Source organism: Juglans microcarpa x Juglans regia, chromosome 2S (assembly GCF_004785595.1).
Source record: "Juglans microcarpa x Juglans regia isolate MS1-56 chromosome 2S, Jm3101_v1.0, whole genome shotgun sequence".
Lineage (NCBI taxonomy): Eukaryota > Viridiplantae > Streptophyta > Magnoliopsida > Fagales > Juglandaceae > Juglans > Juglans microcarpa x Juglans regia.
In genome coordinates this window covers 32,533,435-32,549,107 of record NC_054597.1, presented here as the reverse complement: position 1 = coordinate 32,549,107, position 15,673 = coordinate 32,533,435, and the positions used below count along the sequence as shown (strand labels likewise).

At 33.9% G+C, this 15,673-nt stretch overlaps 2 protein-coding genes and 1 long non-coding RNA gene across 3 annotated transcripts; 2 read left to right on the top strand and 1 right to left on the bottom strand.

Annotated features, from left to right (window-relative positions):
- Positions 1-4,712: 4,712 nt before the first annotated feature.
- Positions 4,713-6,835, top strand: LOC121251669 (protein high chlorophyll fluorescent 107-like). The gene is made up of 4 exons (XM_041150984.1): positions 4,713-4,964; positions 5,362-5,488; positions 5,617-5,813; positions 6,694-6,835. The coding sequence occupies exons 2-4, from the start codon at positions 5,390-5,392 to the stop codon at positions 6,752-6,754; spliced, it is 357 nt and encodes a 118-aa protein (XP_041006918.1). The 5' UTR covers positions 4,713-4,964; positions 5,362-5,389; the 3' UTR covers positions 6,755-6,835.
- A 694-nt stretch (positions 6,836-7,529) lies between these two features.
- On the bottom strand, positions 7,530-9,403 carry LOC121251670. Its single transcript, XR_005938077.1, has 2 exons — positions 9,215-9,403; positions 7,530-7,988 (listed from the first exon to the last, which is right to left on the bottom strand). It is a non-coding gene; the product is annotated as an uncharacterized LOC121251670 (long non-coding RNA).
- A 3,409-nt stretch (positions 9,404-12,812) lies between these two features.
- On the top strand, positions 12,813-13,615 carry LOC121251668 (ethylene-responsive transcription factor ERF086-like). The gene has a single exon (XM_041150983.1). It carries the CDS (start codon positions 12,937-12,939, stop codon positions 13,435-13,437), a length of 501 nt encoding a protein of 166 aa, XP_041006917.1. The 5' UTR covers positions 12,813-12,936; the 3' UTR covers positions 13,438-13,615.
- The last annotated feature ends 2,058 nt before the right edge of the window (positions 13,616-15,673 follow it).

Below are 15,673 nucleotides of genomic sequence, written 5' to 3'. Positions count from 1 at the left end.
TTTGCCTTTAAAGGGAATATCATATTAGATCGCATTCTGAGCTTCCCCCTAAATAAAGTAGATGTTCAATATTTAAGAAAGAATGGATTTAGTCTGATCGCTATTTTATTCTATTTCTGCCCTTCTCTCTCACTGCTGGTTACTTAGCCAAGCCTGGGTGGTGGTAGGCTTCTCCAGGTTTCTCTTTCCTTGCAGGCCTTTTCCCCCTTTCCTCGACGATGGAGTTTCCCACTTAGATTTATCGTATCTAGTAGGCCTCTTGTTACCCATGCGCGCCACATAGATGGCTTCTCAACACAATGCTCTTATCCCACCAGCCTTGTTACCTTGACCTGCAAGTTGCAACCCACAACGTGAGTCATGAATCTCACACTTCATTATCGGATGATTATGTCATTGTTGCAGGTTTTTCCACTTCTTTTGTCTAGGGTTCCATGCTTCACTCTCTGTTGCAGCCTCCCAGTCTTGTCAGTCAAGACTCAAGAAAAACATGGGATCACACCAAACATTTTGGCACCATTTTCTACTCCTTTTTTTTTTTTTTTTAGGCATTTCCTGCACTTTACTGATTGTCTTTGGGTGATTGTTGGGGTTGACCCTCACTTGGTATCCTAGTTAATATTATAATGAATTGGTAGTGAAGGAAAGAGGTTGGTCCCCATGTTTTTCCATGAATTGGTAGAATGGTGTGTGGTGTGAGATGCTGAGTAGCATAACCTGCAAGAGTAAACACTCTGTTAACACAAGTCAGCCTTCCATTGATTTTCCAGCTGAATTAGCTTGTGTTCTACATTCTAGCCCTTATTTGGATATTGAATAAAGAAAACAACTAGCCCTGAAAATTCATCATCCCGGTTTACGTTGCTAGCTTCCACAACATTGATAGCTACTTCCTCCGACGGACCAATTTCTGGCTTGTTTTGGTCGGAACAAGGTTCATGACGGTACAAATATCAAGTACCACAAAAAGACCTGTGCTTTTTTCAAGTGACAAATCCATTCCAAAAACTAAATACCAATGAATTGTAGCCATAAGAAAGAGTAATGTATTTTCTTACAACTTATTTTGCAATTACCTCCCAATCCAGAAAAGACATTATGATTGTAGTAGGGATCCGAACAAATTCTAGTGGAATAGCTGAAATGAGCGATATTCTGGAGGTGCCAACAGATACTGCTATGCTGGTTCTAATAGGCTATAGAAGTGCCGAACCTTGGCGATGCCGACAGCTTTATCCACAATCAAATATTCATTCGTGGCTCGAGGGTTCATAGAAAAGTCTAATAAAAAAAAAATCAAATAAATGTTGGAGATGCAGCCGAATCTGGAACGATTTATCCAAGGAAGATGATACTATGTTTCCTGAATTTGCTTCTTCAATTTGATGGTTAAAATCTTTTGTTTTATTTTTAAATATTGTTTTACTTAATAGTTAAGAAAGTAATTATTAATATATTAGTTTTTTTTATTTTTTTAAAAGTATTTAAATATATTTAAAAAATATTCAAAATACGTTTTTTTTTTTTTTTTTTTAAATGCAATTTGCAACAGGGGCATATCATGTAAGCAAACTTGGATGGCATAGTATCACTGCACTTTCTGTACTATGGACGCATTGCGATGTGTTTGCACTTTTTTTTTCAACAGAATGTAGAATCTAAAAGGGAATCGAGCTCAATCTAAATATTGACCATCTCTTCTCGTCTTTACTTTTCTTTTATTTTTATTTGAAAAATGATTTGTATAAATTTTAAATAGATAAATTCTTTATAAATCTTTATAAAAAGGTGGGCTTCATTTAAAATAGTGTAAAAGAAATTGCTTTATTAGTAGAACATATTTTTTGACAAAAGATTTTTACATGATTTATTTATTAGGAATTTGTATATAGAGCGGGAGTGAGATGAGATAAAAATTTTATAAATAGTAGTAAGATTGTTTGTGAATAATAATGAGATAGTTTGAGTTGAGTATTTTTTTAATTTTGAGAAATGAGAGAAAAAGTTGAATAAAAAAATATTATAAAGTTTAAATATTGTTAGAATATTATTTTATAATATTATTTTTGTTTGGAGATTTGAAAAAGGTGAATTATTTTTTATTTTTTATTCGAAAGTTTAAAATAGTTATAATAATTAATTTAAAAATATTTGTATTTAAATTATATTTAGAAGGAATATGAGATGAAACGAGATTGAAATTTTAGAATAGATATATTTCCAAACAAACCTACGTAACAAGAAACTATTGAAAAATAATGTCAGAAAAAAAAAGAGGTTTTTACACAAATTTCTAGTCCGAATCTCTATTTCGAACCCTTTTCAGCCTCTGTCAGACTTCAGTTGAAATAGTTGGAATTATTATTGGTATAATATGTACAAATGTTTTGGTGTTTTATACTAGCTAGAGGTTTTAAATAAATATTTCGTCCAGATATTTTATAAAAAGAATAGATCAAAAAAGATACTTTTTGACTTTTTTTTATGACACAATCTTTTTTTAAAAATTAAAATAAGACTTATTTATTTAAAACATAAAGAAATCATTATCTGTTCTATATTTGTTTTCACAATGATTTTTAATTTATTTTATTTAATCATTATAACTTTTTACATTTTTATAGAATATAAATAAATAATTCAATTTTTTTAAATAAAAATAATATTAAAAAAATATTTTCTAATAATATTTTATTTTTTTAATCTAAATTTATTTCATCTCATTTTCTGTTCAAGATCTCCATAGAAGCAGGCTAACATCCATGAAAAGCCTTTTTGATCTATCCATGCATTAACATGTCTATTTGAGTATGTATGAATTCTGAGTCTTGTTTTCTCATTCCAAAACACAACCAAACCTCCACTTTTTCCTACTCCATCCACTGTGAATAAACTTTTAAAACCCAAACTGCATCTAATCCTCTCCATTTGATGTTTTTATAACTTAGTTTCCATAAGAAACAAGATACTAGGCTTGTGGATCTTAACTAAATGGCTAAGATCTCTAATTGTCTGAAGGTTGCCAAACCCTCAGTAATTCCAACTTAGTAGCCTTATTTCTCTCGGCGAGACTGATTAACAGCCTCCACCGATACATTGATATCAGGTGTCATGACCTTTTTTTGCCTCTTGCATCTTGATTGTTCTCTAAGGTAAATAAAATGTTTTCTTCTCCAGTTTTCCTTTTTTTGGTAGCATGAGGATTAACAGGCGTCATATCTACATTAACTTGTCCCCTTACTCTTCTCTTCCACCTAATAACACTTGCCTCAGATGCTTGTTGTAATTTATTATTGTTTAATTGACCTTCTACAAAATTTGGCCTGACTTCATTCTCTATCTTTGTTGGAGCTGCGGTTATGACTGAAGTAAGTTCCTTGTGGGTGTTATGTTGTGTTTCCAGTATCAACAAAGGTATTTCTTTTGAGCTATTTAACTTTTTGTCATAGCCACTATCTTGCTTAGATGAATCTTGAAACACCTTTCTCATCCCCTTTCCTCCTGCTTTTTCAATCTCTTCTGTTTCTGCCATCTTTTACTTTCCCAAACTTTGTTGCCCTTCTAACCCATACCTAGGTATACTTGATATCAGTTTTCCAGAACTACCTTTCAGAACTACTTTCATAACTAGAATTAGTTCATGAACTAATTGAACTAGGGCCTAAAATTGCTGCTCTTAGCCATGATCCAAACTGAGTGGCACTTGTATCTCCAGTTAAATCAGATTTGTTGTATTTGACAACACAACCACTCAAACCATGCATGATAACCCCACAATTAAAACATAATCTAGGTAACCTTTCATATTTAAATTGCACAAACTTTCTTTAACCAAGTAATTCAACTACTTTCCCTCTTACTAATGGTTTTATTAGGTCTACTTCAATTAACACCCTTAATCATTTTCCCCAGCAATCTTCATTATAATCTGCATCCAGTTGAAGAATTGTGCCTATAGTGGATCCAATTATGTTTCCTATCTCTTTGTTCATGCATCCTAACTGTAGATTAATTAATTGGACCTATAGATTGGTGTGAGTAAACTGAAGTTTAGTAGGAGGGGTGAATCTCTCAAACCTCTTTTAAGCAAATTAAATTCATATCAAACATCCAAGATTGCGCCTCCCATATCCTACTTAGTTTAGCTTCTGATTGGAATTCAAAGATATAGATGTTCTCTCCTTCTTCAATAATTTCTCAGCTTGTCTTTTTATCTGCTATTAATTTACCCATTAGATATAGTTTACCTCTTTTCATTGTGAGTTCAATATCTTTTCTTGTAATTACAACTTCATCTTTTTATTTCTATGTTAATGATAATTTGCTCCATACATATGCTAACACATCTGTCGTCTTCCTCTCAATCTTGCCAACCTTATTTCTGTTTCAGTTCTAAGTCAGCAGTTGAGAATTGTTCTCCACCTCTTGTTCTTGGCAAACCAGCCTTCCACAACAGTGAAAGATATTTTCCACCTCGCTAGAGATCACTAGATTCGAGAGGAAACTACAAATTCCACGAATTTATCTCAAGGTGCCCTCAACTCAATTATATTTCATTTCCATTTTTCATCACAAGGCTATACTCAAAATTTTAACAATTCTTCTATATACAACCGCCGATAAGGAACCGGCGCGGAATTGGCTGACATGGCACGTCAGCTAATATTTTATTTAAAAAGAAAAAGAAAAAGATGAAATGAAACGGTGGAGGGAAAATTTCAGATTACTCATTTTCTCGTTCGGAAGAAATCAGAACTGGGGTCTGCGACGCTGCGTCTTGTGTGGCTGTCTCCGTCTGGGCATTGTTGGGTCTGCGACGCTACATCTCGTGTGGCTGTCTCCGTGGGTGTCGTCCATCTCTGTGGGTGTCTCCGAATAAGTAGTTTTGCGTGGGTGTTTCTTCCATCTCTGTGGGTGTCTCGTCCAAATCTGTGTTGTGTGGGTGTCTCCGTGGCTAGCTTCAGGTAAGATCTCGACTCTGAATAATACATTATGTGTTGTGGTGGTGCATGTTGCTGCTTGGGATCTTGGATTTTTACGTTTCTTGGATGAAATATGTCTATTTTGGGGCTCTGTCAAGTACCAAATTTCTTGCACTGACAGTTATTACAGACCGCATTAAAATGGTGGAAATTTGGGGTTTTATAAGTACTGTAATTTTTAATCTTAGACAAGCTAAGAGGGAGCAGCTGCCTCTGATGGTGATGCGGATTATTTTAATCTATATTTTCCCATTCTGATTGTTAGTAGTTCTTGTATTTTGATTTCTCCGTGCGTTATAATGATTTAGCACAAGAAATCGCGTCCATCCATTTCTTTTCAAGCACTTTGTGAACCACTGGAAAACAATTTAGTGATTAGGATTTGTGGCTGTTTAGGCTGGGGATGGATGGAATGGAAAGAAGGAAACGTCGCAAAGGCAAGGGAATTGTACCAAATAGCTCTGTCAATTAACTCAACTAGTGAAAGTGCTGCTCGATGTCTTCAGGTAATGAACATGTCGTGTGATGTTGTAGCAACAACACGTTTTATTTGGTTTGGCTTAGTGTAGTAGCTCTATGAGATTGCAGACTATATTATTATTATTACAACTTACCATAATAAAAATCATTGCAGGCTTGGGGTGTTCTTGAACAGAGGCTTGGTAATTTATCAGCAGCCAGAAGATTATTTAGGTCCTCGTTGAATATAAATTCACAAAGTTATGTAACCTGGATGACATGGGCATCATTGGAGGAGGACCAGAGCAACTCTGTACGTGCTGAGGAAATAAGAAACCTCTATTTTCAGCAGGTCAGATATGGTCAATATTGGTTTTTAACACATTTAATGTCCTACTATAAGCAGTGACCTTAAAGTGATGTATGTTATCTAGCAATTCTAGATCTTAACTATCTAGCAATTCTAAATCTTAACTATCTAGCAATTCTAAACCTTGAAAAATATTTTCTTTATTTTTGTGTGTGATTTTTTATCAAATGTTTAAAGATATCGAGCCTGACCTTCCAAATCTCAGGCTAGTGTGTCCTTTCATTTTGCCAAAATTGCAACTTCTCGACCTGAATTTTCACTCCATTTGATTAATTCAGATGCTTAGAGTATTTTCTCTCATCCTTGGTTACCCTTTAGTGCTTGTAAATAGCTTTCTTTGTGATAGTGGGACTTTTTTTTTTTTCCTTCTAATTTGCTTTAAAGGCTCTTCATAAGGTTACTGGTCTATGTTCATAGTTTATCCCCATTCAAATAAAATATAAATTTTGGACAGAAAATAGCAAGCCACCAAGCATTAGAGCTTCAACTATGGACTTTAAAACGATTGCTTATTCCTAGACTTTAGCTTATCAGAAACGTGGAGATCAGTTTTTTAGATCAGAAAGCGTTGATAAAGGAATCTGAGTAGAACAATCAACTTCCATATCAAGTTTGGATGGAAAGAGAGAGCACTTTATTGGCCAAGTACTTGAATAAAATAGGTCAAGCACAAGCATGTGGAATCTGGAGATATCACATTAATATTCAGATTGTACTATTGATATCACATTAATATTTGAACATTATTCGTTACAGATGCAATTTGGATTGGAAGGATCACAACCAGTGCAACCTGACGGGGATGGATCACAACCGGCAGAATGAGATGTTTTAATTTTAATATTCAGATACTCTGTGTATTGGAATGTGTTTTGATGTGAGTGTATTGGAATGTAAGTCATGGAATGTGTTGAAACTGTGTATTGGATGTATTTTGATGTGAGTGTATTGGACTGTATTGGAACTGCGTACTGGAATGTAAGTGTGCTTTGAATGGCCATTTATAGCAGGTTGGAGTTTTGTGCACTTGAATGAGATTTTTTGAAGTAAAAGGGAATGAGTTTATAATAGAAAATCCTGTTGCAGTAGCAAGAAAAATCTGATAGCTTCAACCTTCCTTCCTCCCAACTCTCATCACCTTAGTCACTGTTTTACCTTGTTCGAGACCACCTCAAAAAATATCTCAGCCACAACAGCAGAATTTATATGCCTCAAACAGCAACCAGCAACCTATGAAATTCAACAATGTAGTAGCTAAGAGAGATTGGAGCAGAAATTACACAATTGGGTCTTCATACCTCAAGTACACGACACCTTCAACCAACAACACTAAATTCAGTTTCTTTCTTTTTGTAGCTGTCACCACAGGGATCCTAGACCAGATGAAACCACCCAAGTGTAGCAGAAGCTCATACAAAAAGCAAAAGCAAAAGAGCAACAGCAGTAGAATTTCAGTTATCGGGTAGTGTCAAGCCAATGGTCCACAATCTTTTCTTTTGGCATCCCTTCTTCCTTTCCTTCTTAGTTTTAGTGTATGATAATCTCTTCCCAATCAATCGTGATCTAGTGCAGCAAGTAGAAGGACTTAAGAGAGACTCAGCCTCCATAATGGCCACTACAACAGTATATCTACTCTCTGTATATCAATTATAAGAAGCATGGATCAAACAACTATATAAATATACATATACAAATACATATGATATGGACAGAATCTGTGACAATACAACAAACATCAAATTACAAATTTTGAAGCAATCCCATTACAGACTAGTTAGATTAAAGAACATCAAAAAGTTAAACTAATCATTCATTTATACAAAACTCAATCCCAAATCACTTCAGAAACTTAAGCTAAGTACAAGTTTCACAAAATTTGTTGGTGAACTCTGGTAAACACCAACTAATTAGTCCAACATAAGCCTACAAATTTTACAACATATACCAAGTTCCAAAATCACCTACATACTATTACATACATGACACAACAACTACAAAAGCCCAATATAGTCGGAGTAATCTGCATGAACGCAATATTTCAACTTCTTGCTCCAGAAGCCCCAACTCTCTCTTCTCGATCTCATCCAATCTCTTACAAAGCTCAATCTCTCTCCTCTTGATGTCTTCGAGTTTCTTCTGGAGCTCTTTTTGGCTCCCTAACAGTTCATTGTATCTTTCTCTAAGTTGTAATCCCATACACACATCAAGTGAAAATTAAAACAAAAAAAAATGTTAGAAAGTTAGTGGGGACACCAGGAGAAACAAATGAACTTCATTGTTGTAGCATATAAGACAATGCAGCCAGGAATGAGCAAAATAACAGAGACAGAGCTTCTCCAAAGGGTGAGTAACTTTTCTATACCACCCACATTTAAGAAACAGAATAAAGTGTTTTCCATTTTACTTATGAAAAACAAAAATAATAACATTGGCTTAAACACACAGTAAGCTATATTTCTCACCCTTGAAAATCCATTTCTTTTTCTTTTTCCCTTACAACCAAATGCAGCAAAACAGAAATTTTGTTTCTGTCTATATCAAGTTTGTATAAAGTGACATTGACCTATCAAAAACTCAAGAATCTGAAATGCACAACATCAAACTAGAGAAACAGAGTATTATGGTCAGAAATTAATCAGTGTGTATCAACTACTGGTTCCAAACTAAAGATACAGTTGGTAGTTCTAAGCAATTTATTAGCATTGGCAACTACTGGTTCCAAAGGCATTCAATTTACAAGAATGCACCCAATCTGCAGACTACAAGAATGAACAGCTATTTATAATTAATCAATGTAAAAAGGGTGGATCAACATTTAGCCAATTTGGTAAAGGAACTTAAGTTAGCAGTGGATCATTGCCTTCCGTTACTTCCCAATCACTATATATGTAAAAAACCCTTAAGCTCAACCTTATCTTGTTATTTGGCCATGACAACAGGTCTAATTTTATATATAATACGGTACTAATTCTGTATCTTTTTTTTTTTTTTTTTATTGATTTTGTCTAGAACAATACACAAGAATTAACATCAAACAGAAAAGTCAGAAAAAAACTATTGAAATCTATTTTGTAAAAATAAAATGTGTTATAGAATAGCACATTTTATATTAAACTGAATTTTTGCGTCTACAAATATGTAATTTCATTCTCAACATATAACGGTTCCCAAAAGCAAGCAAGCACGAACATGAAGCCATCAACACAAGCATGCAGTTGTGATCACAAGCATATATGGATTAGTAATCGAGAATAAAAGCCATCAACATCACTACAAATCTACTTCAAAAGCTTGGATTTTCACAATATGGATGCTAAAACAATCCATCAAAAATCATAAAAACAAATCACCCTTGGAGCTATAATGTATGCTAGAAGGAAAGTAAAATCAAAGTTACACTTACTTGATGTTAGGGTTAGGGTTAGATTTTGGACAAATTACTTCAATGGATTACGCCGTGGGTTGGATAATGGTTAGGGTTTCGGTTTCGAATGGATTGCGGTTTCGAGTGGGAAGGTGGGACTTTCGTGGGAATGAGAGGAATAGTGCTTAAGAAAGAAAAATCGTGCTTGATGAAGACGAATCTGCCACGTGGGAGCCGGTTTCGCGGCAGGTCCTCAAACCGGTTGTATATAGAATTTTTGAAATTTTAATATGCATATTAATTTTCTGAAAGCCAGTGTCGGCAGCTAGAGGCAAGTGTGGGTCCCCGTCTGGAGCCGCCGTCGCCGCCTCACTGTTACCACGTGATTCCTACCTATTTCTTTTTTTCGTAAATTTAGGAACAACTGACATTTATTAGTTTTGACTGCCTAATATAATTAAATAATTATTATAGTATAGTGTAACCTCGAAGTGTGTTCCTGACTCTTTACTATTATTAGTATTATTATTTTATTATTTTATTTTCGGTTAAAGCTGGGTGGCATAATTGTTCAAAGCCCTGCTGTCCAGCAGCCCTAACCTAGTAGTGGTCTCGCGCTGTTGCTCTCCAACCCAAATTGAAACGTGCTGAGCCTGCGAACTCTTTGAACCTACTCCAATTATGGCAAATCAAAAAGAAGAAAAACACAAGTTTCTAGACAACTTTAAACGTTACAAAAGGCAAAAATGATAATAATGCTGTCCTTGTAAATGTGGGGTCATAAAGTTTTTCTGTGTATTTATTTAGTTGTATCGTACACTCATACTTGTCTTGGGATTATTTGGAATCATCAAGGATGACGGATTGTGGCAATAATTATCATTTTTAGATTTTTTTAATATTTTTTAATATTTTTTAAAAATAAAAAAAGTTTATAAAGTTAAATAAAATATTATTATTATTTTAATATTTAAAAAAAATAAATTATTTATTATATTTTATATGAGAATTTTAAAAAAATTATAATGATTAAATGAGATGAGTTGAGATTAATATTTTAAATTTCGTACCGTATTGACCTATCTGACCGGTACTTACCATATCGGAGTAGTGACCGGTACAGAAAATGTATGTGTTTTATACCGGATCAAATACCGGCTGTACTGGTGCTTTTCGGTCAATATTGGCCTGTTTTCGATGTATCGACTGGTTTTTGTGTACTGCCGAATTTATTATTATTATTTTGTAATTAATGTAAAAATTTTGATTTTTTTTTTCATAATTTTCAGTCTAATTCTCACATCTGAAGTTTTTTTTTAACTTTTTTTAATCATTTTTCCTCGAAGACTGGAAATCAAATCCTGTTTTTCCTTTTCATGATGAAGATGAGTAATTATTTTTTAAAATAGTTGGGTTGAGAAATTATAAGTATTATTAAGTTTATAAATGTGTTTTAACTTTTTAAGACTTGCATTGATATTATTTTGAAATATAATTTATACAGACTATCTCAAAAAAGTATTCAAAACGATATTGGTTCCGAAATATTTCATTCTACTGCCTTAACCGAATCGACCACCAAAACGGTATTCAAAACTTTGGTTGAGATGAGTTGGGTGGACTTTTATATCCAAACTGGGCCTTACTACCTTGTACAATATTGATTTACACAATTCACATATTCATAGATTAATGAGTGATTTTGATTCAGAGATGAGTTGAGATGGTTTGTGAATAGTAAAATAAAAGTTGAATTATTTATTATATTTTGTGTGAAAATTTGAAAAAGTTGTTTTGAGATTTGAAAAAATTTATTATATTTTGTGTGAAAATTTTAAAAAATTGTAATGATAAATAGAAATGAGTTGAAGTGGGTTTTGAGACGTGGTTACTTCCTTAATTGTTATTTTGTAGAATATGACAAAGATCCTCTAGACTTGAGAAGATACACACCATTTCGTGATTTTGCATATTGAATGATAATTTCGTATGAAACATCGTCATCTACAGAAAATTATAGTAAAACGAGATAAGCTACATGCATGTATCATATGAAGCTAATGGTAAACTTGTTTGGAAATGCAATTGAAAAATGGAGGTGCCAAGATCAATTAAAACGTTCGCCTGGATAGCTCGTCTAAATGGCATTATTACCGAATTAATGAATTTAGTCGAAGAAAGATTGCTAATCATTCACTTTGCCCCATTTGTGAGAGTGAGGATATTGAAACACTTGCGCATGCTTCATGGTCATGCCCAGCTAATGTTTCAACTTTCAACTTTCAAGTGTATGCTATGTCAAGATAATATAAATGCACAATTCATAATTATTTTACAATACATCTCAAATCAATCAATGTAACCCTGTCATTTTATTTAAAATAATTTATTTTTTATTTTAAATAAAGTCATAAATTATTACAAATTAATTGTAAATTTTTTATTATTTTTATTTAGTTATATAAAATTTGTGTAAAGTGTAAACTAAACATATATTATTATTCTAATAATAACTTTTAAGGTGTGTTTGTTGTTTAACCCAACTCAATTCATTTGACTTCATTTGGATCATCAACCTATCTCAATTCATTATTATAACTTTTTTAAATTTCAACACAAAATATAATAAACAATTCAACTTTTTCAAATTCTAAAATAATAATAATATTAAAAAATAATATTCTAACAATATTTTATCATCTCAACTCAACTCAACTCACTTTAACATATAAGCATTATTAATGAGGACTCACTATTTTTTTAATTTTTTATAAAAAAAAATTAAATGCATCTCAACCTATTTTATACATTTCAACATAAAAAAAATTAAACCCATCTTAATAAGGCCCAGTTTGGATACAACAAGGTCTCGAACTCATCTTATTTAATCATTAAAACTTTTTCAAATTCTCATACAAAATATAATAAATAATTCAACTTTTTCAAATCCTAAAACAATAATAATATTAAAAAATAATATTTTAAAAATATTTTATTTAACTCTCATCACAACTCACTATACAAACCTCACCTAAGACATATAAAATATTATTATTCACAACTCAAGTCAATTCAACTCATGAACATCAACATAGCTATGTTTGTTTGTTGAATCAAACTCAACTCATTCCAACTCATCTTAAACTAATTATTAATAAGATTCACTACTATGAAAAATTAAATTCATCTCAACCTACTTTATATATTTTAAACTAAAATATTAAATCAATTCCCACCTAAAAAATTAAACCCATTAATCATAATGAGCGGTACTACTCTGCCGCTCAGAATAACTGACTACATCTTAGCGCTAGGCCAAAATGACTCTTTTAATTTTTTTTAATTTTTTTATCATTTAAAAATATTTTTAAAATATATAAAAAAATATCAAAAACTAATAGTTACCTTTAAAACTATTAAATAAAGAAAAAAAATTAAAAAAAAAGAGAAGAAAATACATAAAATGGCAAAATAAAAGAGTAAATCGAGGGGGTAAAATAACATATTTCTAATCACAAAATAATACTATTTACGACTCATCGACGTAATCGCAGCCAACTCGTAAAAATGAAGGCGTCTGTGGCACCAGCCATCATTAATTATATTATTAAATAACGCAGACAAACGCACAAAACACCAAAGTTGTCGGCGTTAACCAGACTGTCCCCTCCACTATATATGACCTCCGAAAGCTAACTCTCACTCTCACACGCGCACTCCCTTTCTCATTCCAATCCTTTTCTGCTACGTACACCGAGTCAATGCCCGTGGACGCGCTTCACGTCTCTGGAACTCCGACAGGAGAGACACAGTCTCGGTTTCCGGCGCCGGGAAAGCGCATGACAGCTCATTTCAGGGGCGTGCGCAAGCGGCCGTGGGGCCGGTTCGCGGCCGAGATCCGAGACCCGTGGAGGAAGACCCGTAAGTGGCTCGGCACCTTCGACACGGCAGAAGAGGCCGCCTTAGCCTACGACGAGGCCGCAATCAGCCTCCGTGGCATCAAGGCCAGGACCAACTTTGGCCTCCACGGCCTAGTCATTACTCCTCCCGTCGTTACCGGTGGCTCTGGTGCAAGGGAGCTTTTCGGCTGGAGACCCTCGCTGGGCTACGTATCAGGTGCTGCTAATCCCTCGGCGTCGATATCGGAGTACAAGGGGTACAAGATGGAGAACGTGGATGTGGCGGTGAGCGAGCAGGAAGAGAATAGTCAAACGAAGAAGCCGTTTCTCTTCGATCTGAATCTCCCTGCGCCGCTTTTCTGAACCACCGGAGATGGTGGTACCCGGTGAGGATTTGACCCTGGAAGAATATTGTCGGATTTTGTTTTCTATTTTGATCTGTTTGGGTTCTCTTTTTTTGTCAACCCTCATGGGTTAGTTTATGAATCCCGCTTTATGTACAGTTCAATCAGCCCTTCAAAGAACACTATTTTGAGCTTAATTAAACAGAATAACAATGCTGATGGCGATAATGATGACTTAGGAACATGGGCGGAGCGGTGGAAGAGGACGAAACAATGAGCGTAGGGGTGCGGCATAATAATAGCGTTTGACTGAGACTGAGACTGAGACAGCACAGTCTCTGCATTTTGTTGCTTACTTTACATGTCGGTCTGATTGACTGACCCACTCTTCCTCCTCCAACTGACACGTCCTCGTTTTTAACTTCCTCTGCACGTTGGTTGCCCTTTTCCTCTTTTTGTTTTTTTTTTTTTTTCCTCCGACGACAAACACCAGCGGATGGAGTCCAACTGGCAACAGCAATGAAGGAAAAAAAAAAAAAAAAACAAAGTGGGAGGGTCTGCACGCTGGAGTTGCTGCAGTTTAAGAAAGCCCAAGTTGTCAAGCAGCCATTGACTGAAAACTACGTTTGGTACAAGAGTACTGTATCCTCGTAATATTTTATTATTTTTCATTAATATTTAATATTTTATTATTATTATTATTTATCTATTATTTACTTTTCTTCGTTACTTTTCACTACGCGTTACAAGTTTCCAACGTCGCATTTCCATTTGTTACGTTAGACTGTTTAAGGTATCGTTTGGATTTAAAAAAGAATTAAGATAAATTATAAATGATAATAAAATAAATTATAAATAATAATAAAATTTATAAGTTAAAATTAATAAATAATAATAAAATAAAATAAATTAAGATGAATTAAAATAAATTAAAATAGATTACAAATACAAACCAGGCTAAGCGATGTGTTGCGTGACATTAAAAACTTGTCATATATGATATGAGTGCCCCTAGATGCCGGACGAGGTGAGTATAGTTTATTTACACCATCCAACAATTGTGTGACACGTATAGACTCTAGCAAATAAAAAATAGAATTGACTGTAGATAACAAAATGTTGCATCACTCCTCTCCCCCATTTCTATCTCTCCCGTTTTTCCTCCCCTGTCAATCCCTCTCTCTCTCTCTCTCTCTCTCCTACGAATAAAAAAGGTCTAGTTCTAATCCACCATAGCTAATCAAAGAAGCAAAAACCAAAGATTTCAAGAAGAAAAGGTTGCTCTCAAATTTGACCGCTTCTCTCTATTCACCATTGCATCTTAAAAAAGGATGAAAAAATAAATGCAGCCAAAACAAACCCATCTCTCCTTCTCTACCCTTTATAACATAAAGCGTGTAAAGTGGGCTCATAATCTTTGAAATCTTTCGCAAATACACAGTTCGAGTTTTGTATTCCTATGATTTGATTTTGTCACTTTTTCTTTCATTGAAGAGAGGAAGTATTATTAGAAACCATCTCCGAGAGCGAGAAATGTAAAGCAGATGGAGGAAAGTGAAGCTAGCTCTTGACATCAACTCCTACCTTTACGCTCCTCACACTCTAGACGATTCCTCGCAGCCTATGGCTCGGGTCTTCGTCGACTGAGGGAGAGAGCTTTTCGGGTTCTTGTCTTGAGGGGAGAGATAAAAAAGAGAGAGAGAGAGGACAGGAGAAAGAGCGAAGTGATTCCCATTTCCCAACCGTCGCACCCACTTATCTTAACGTAAATCGCCTACGTGTCGGCTTATAATTAAAGGGTGTAAGACATAACTGAACACCATATCCGGTTTGAAGTTAAACTCATATGATATCTTAAGGCTGCGTTTGTACGCTGAATTGAGTTAAAGTTGAAATTAATTTTTTATAAATAATAATAAATTGAGTAGTAAAAGAAGTTACGTGAGATTTATCTAAATTGAGTTTAAAATATATTTAGATGTTAAAATGAGTTTAGTACTTTTTATGGTAAGTTAAAAAAGGTTGTGAGTTTCACATAAAAAGGTGTGTTAAGTTAAAAAATGTCGTGGGTCTCAAGTTGAGATGAGTTTAATAACTTGAGAATTGAGTATTTAGATGTTAGACTTAATTTAAAATTAGACTCAGTCTTGCAATTAAACGCAACCTAATTATGTTTAAAAACTATAAAATTTAAAATTAAGGTTAGTATTAATTGCTTATAATAAAATGAAAATGGGAGGGATATAAAATTTGGG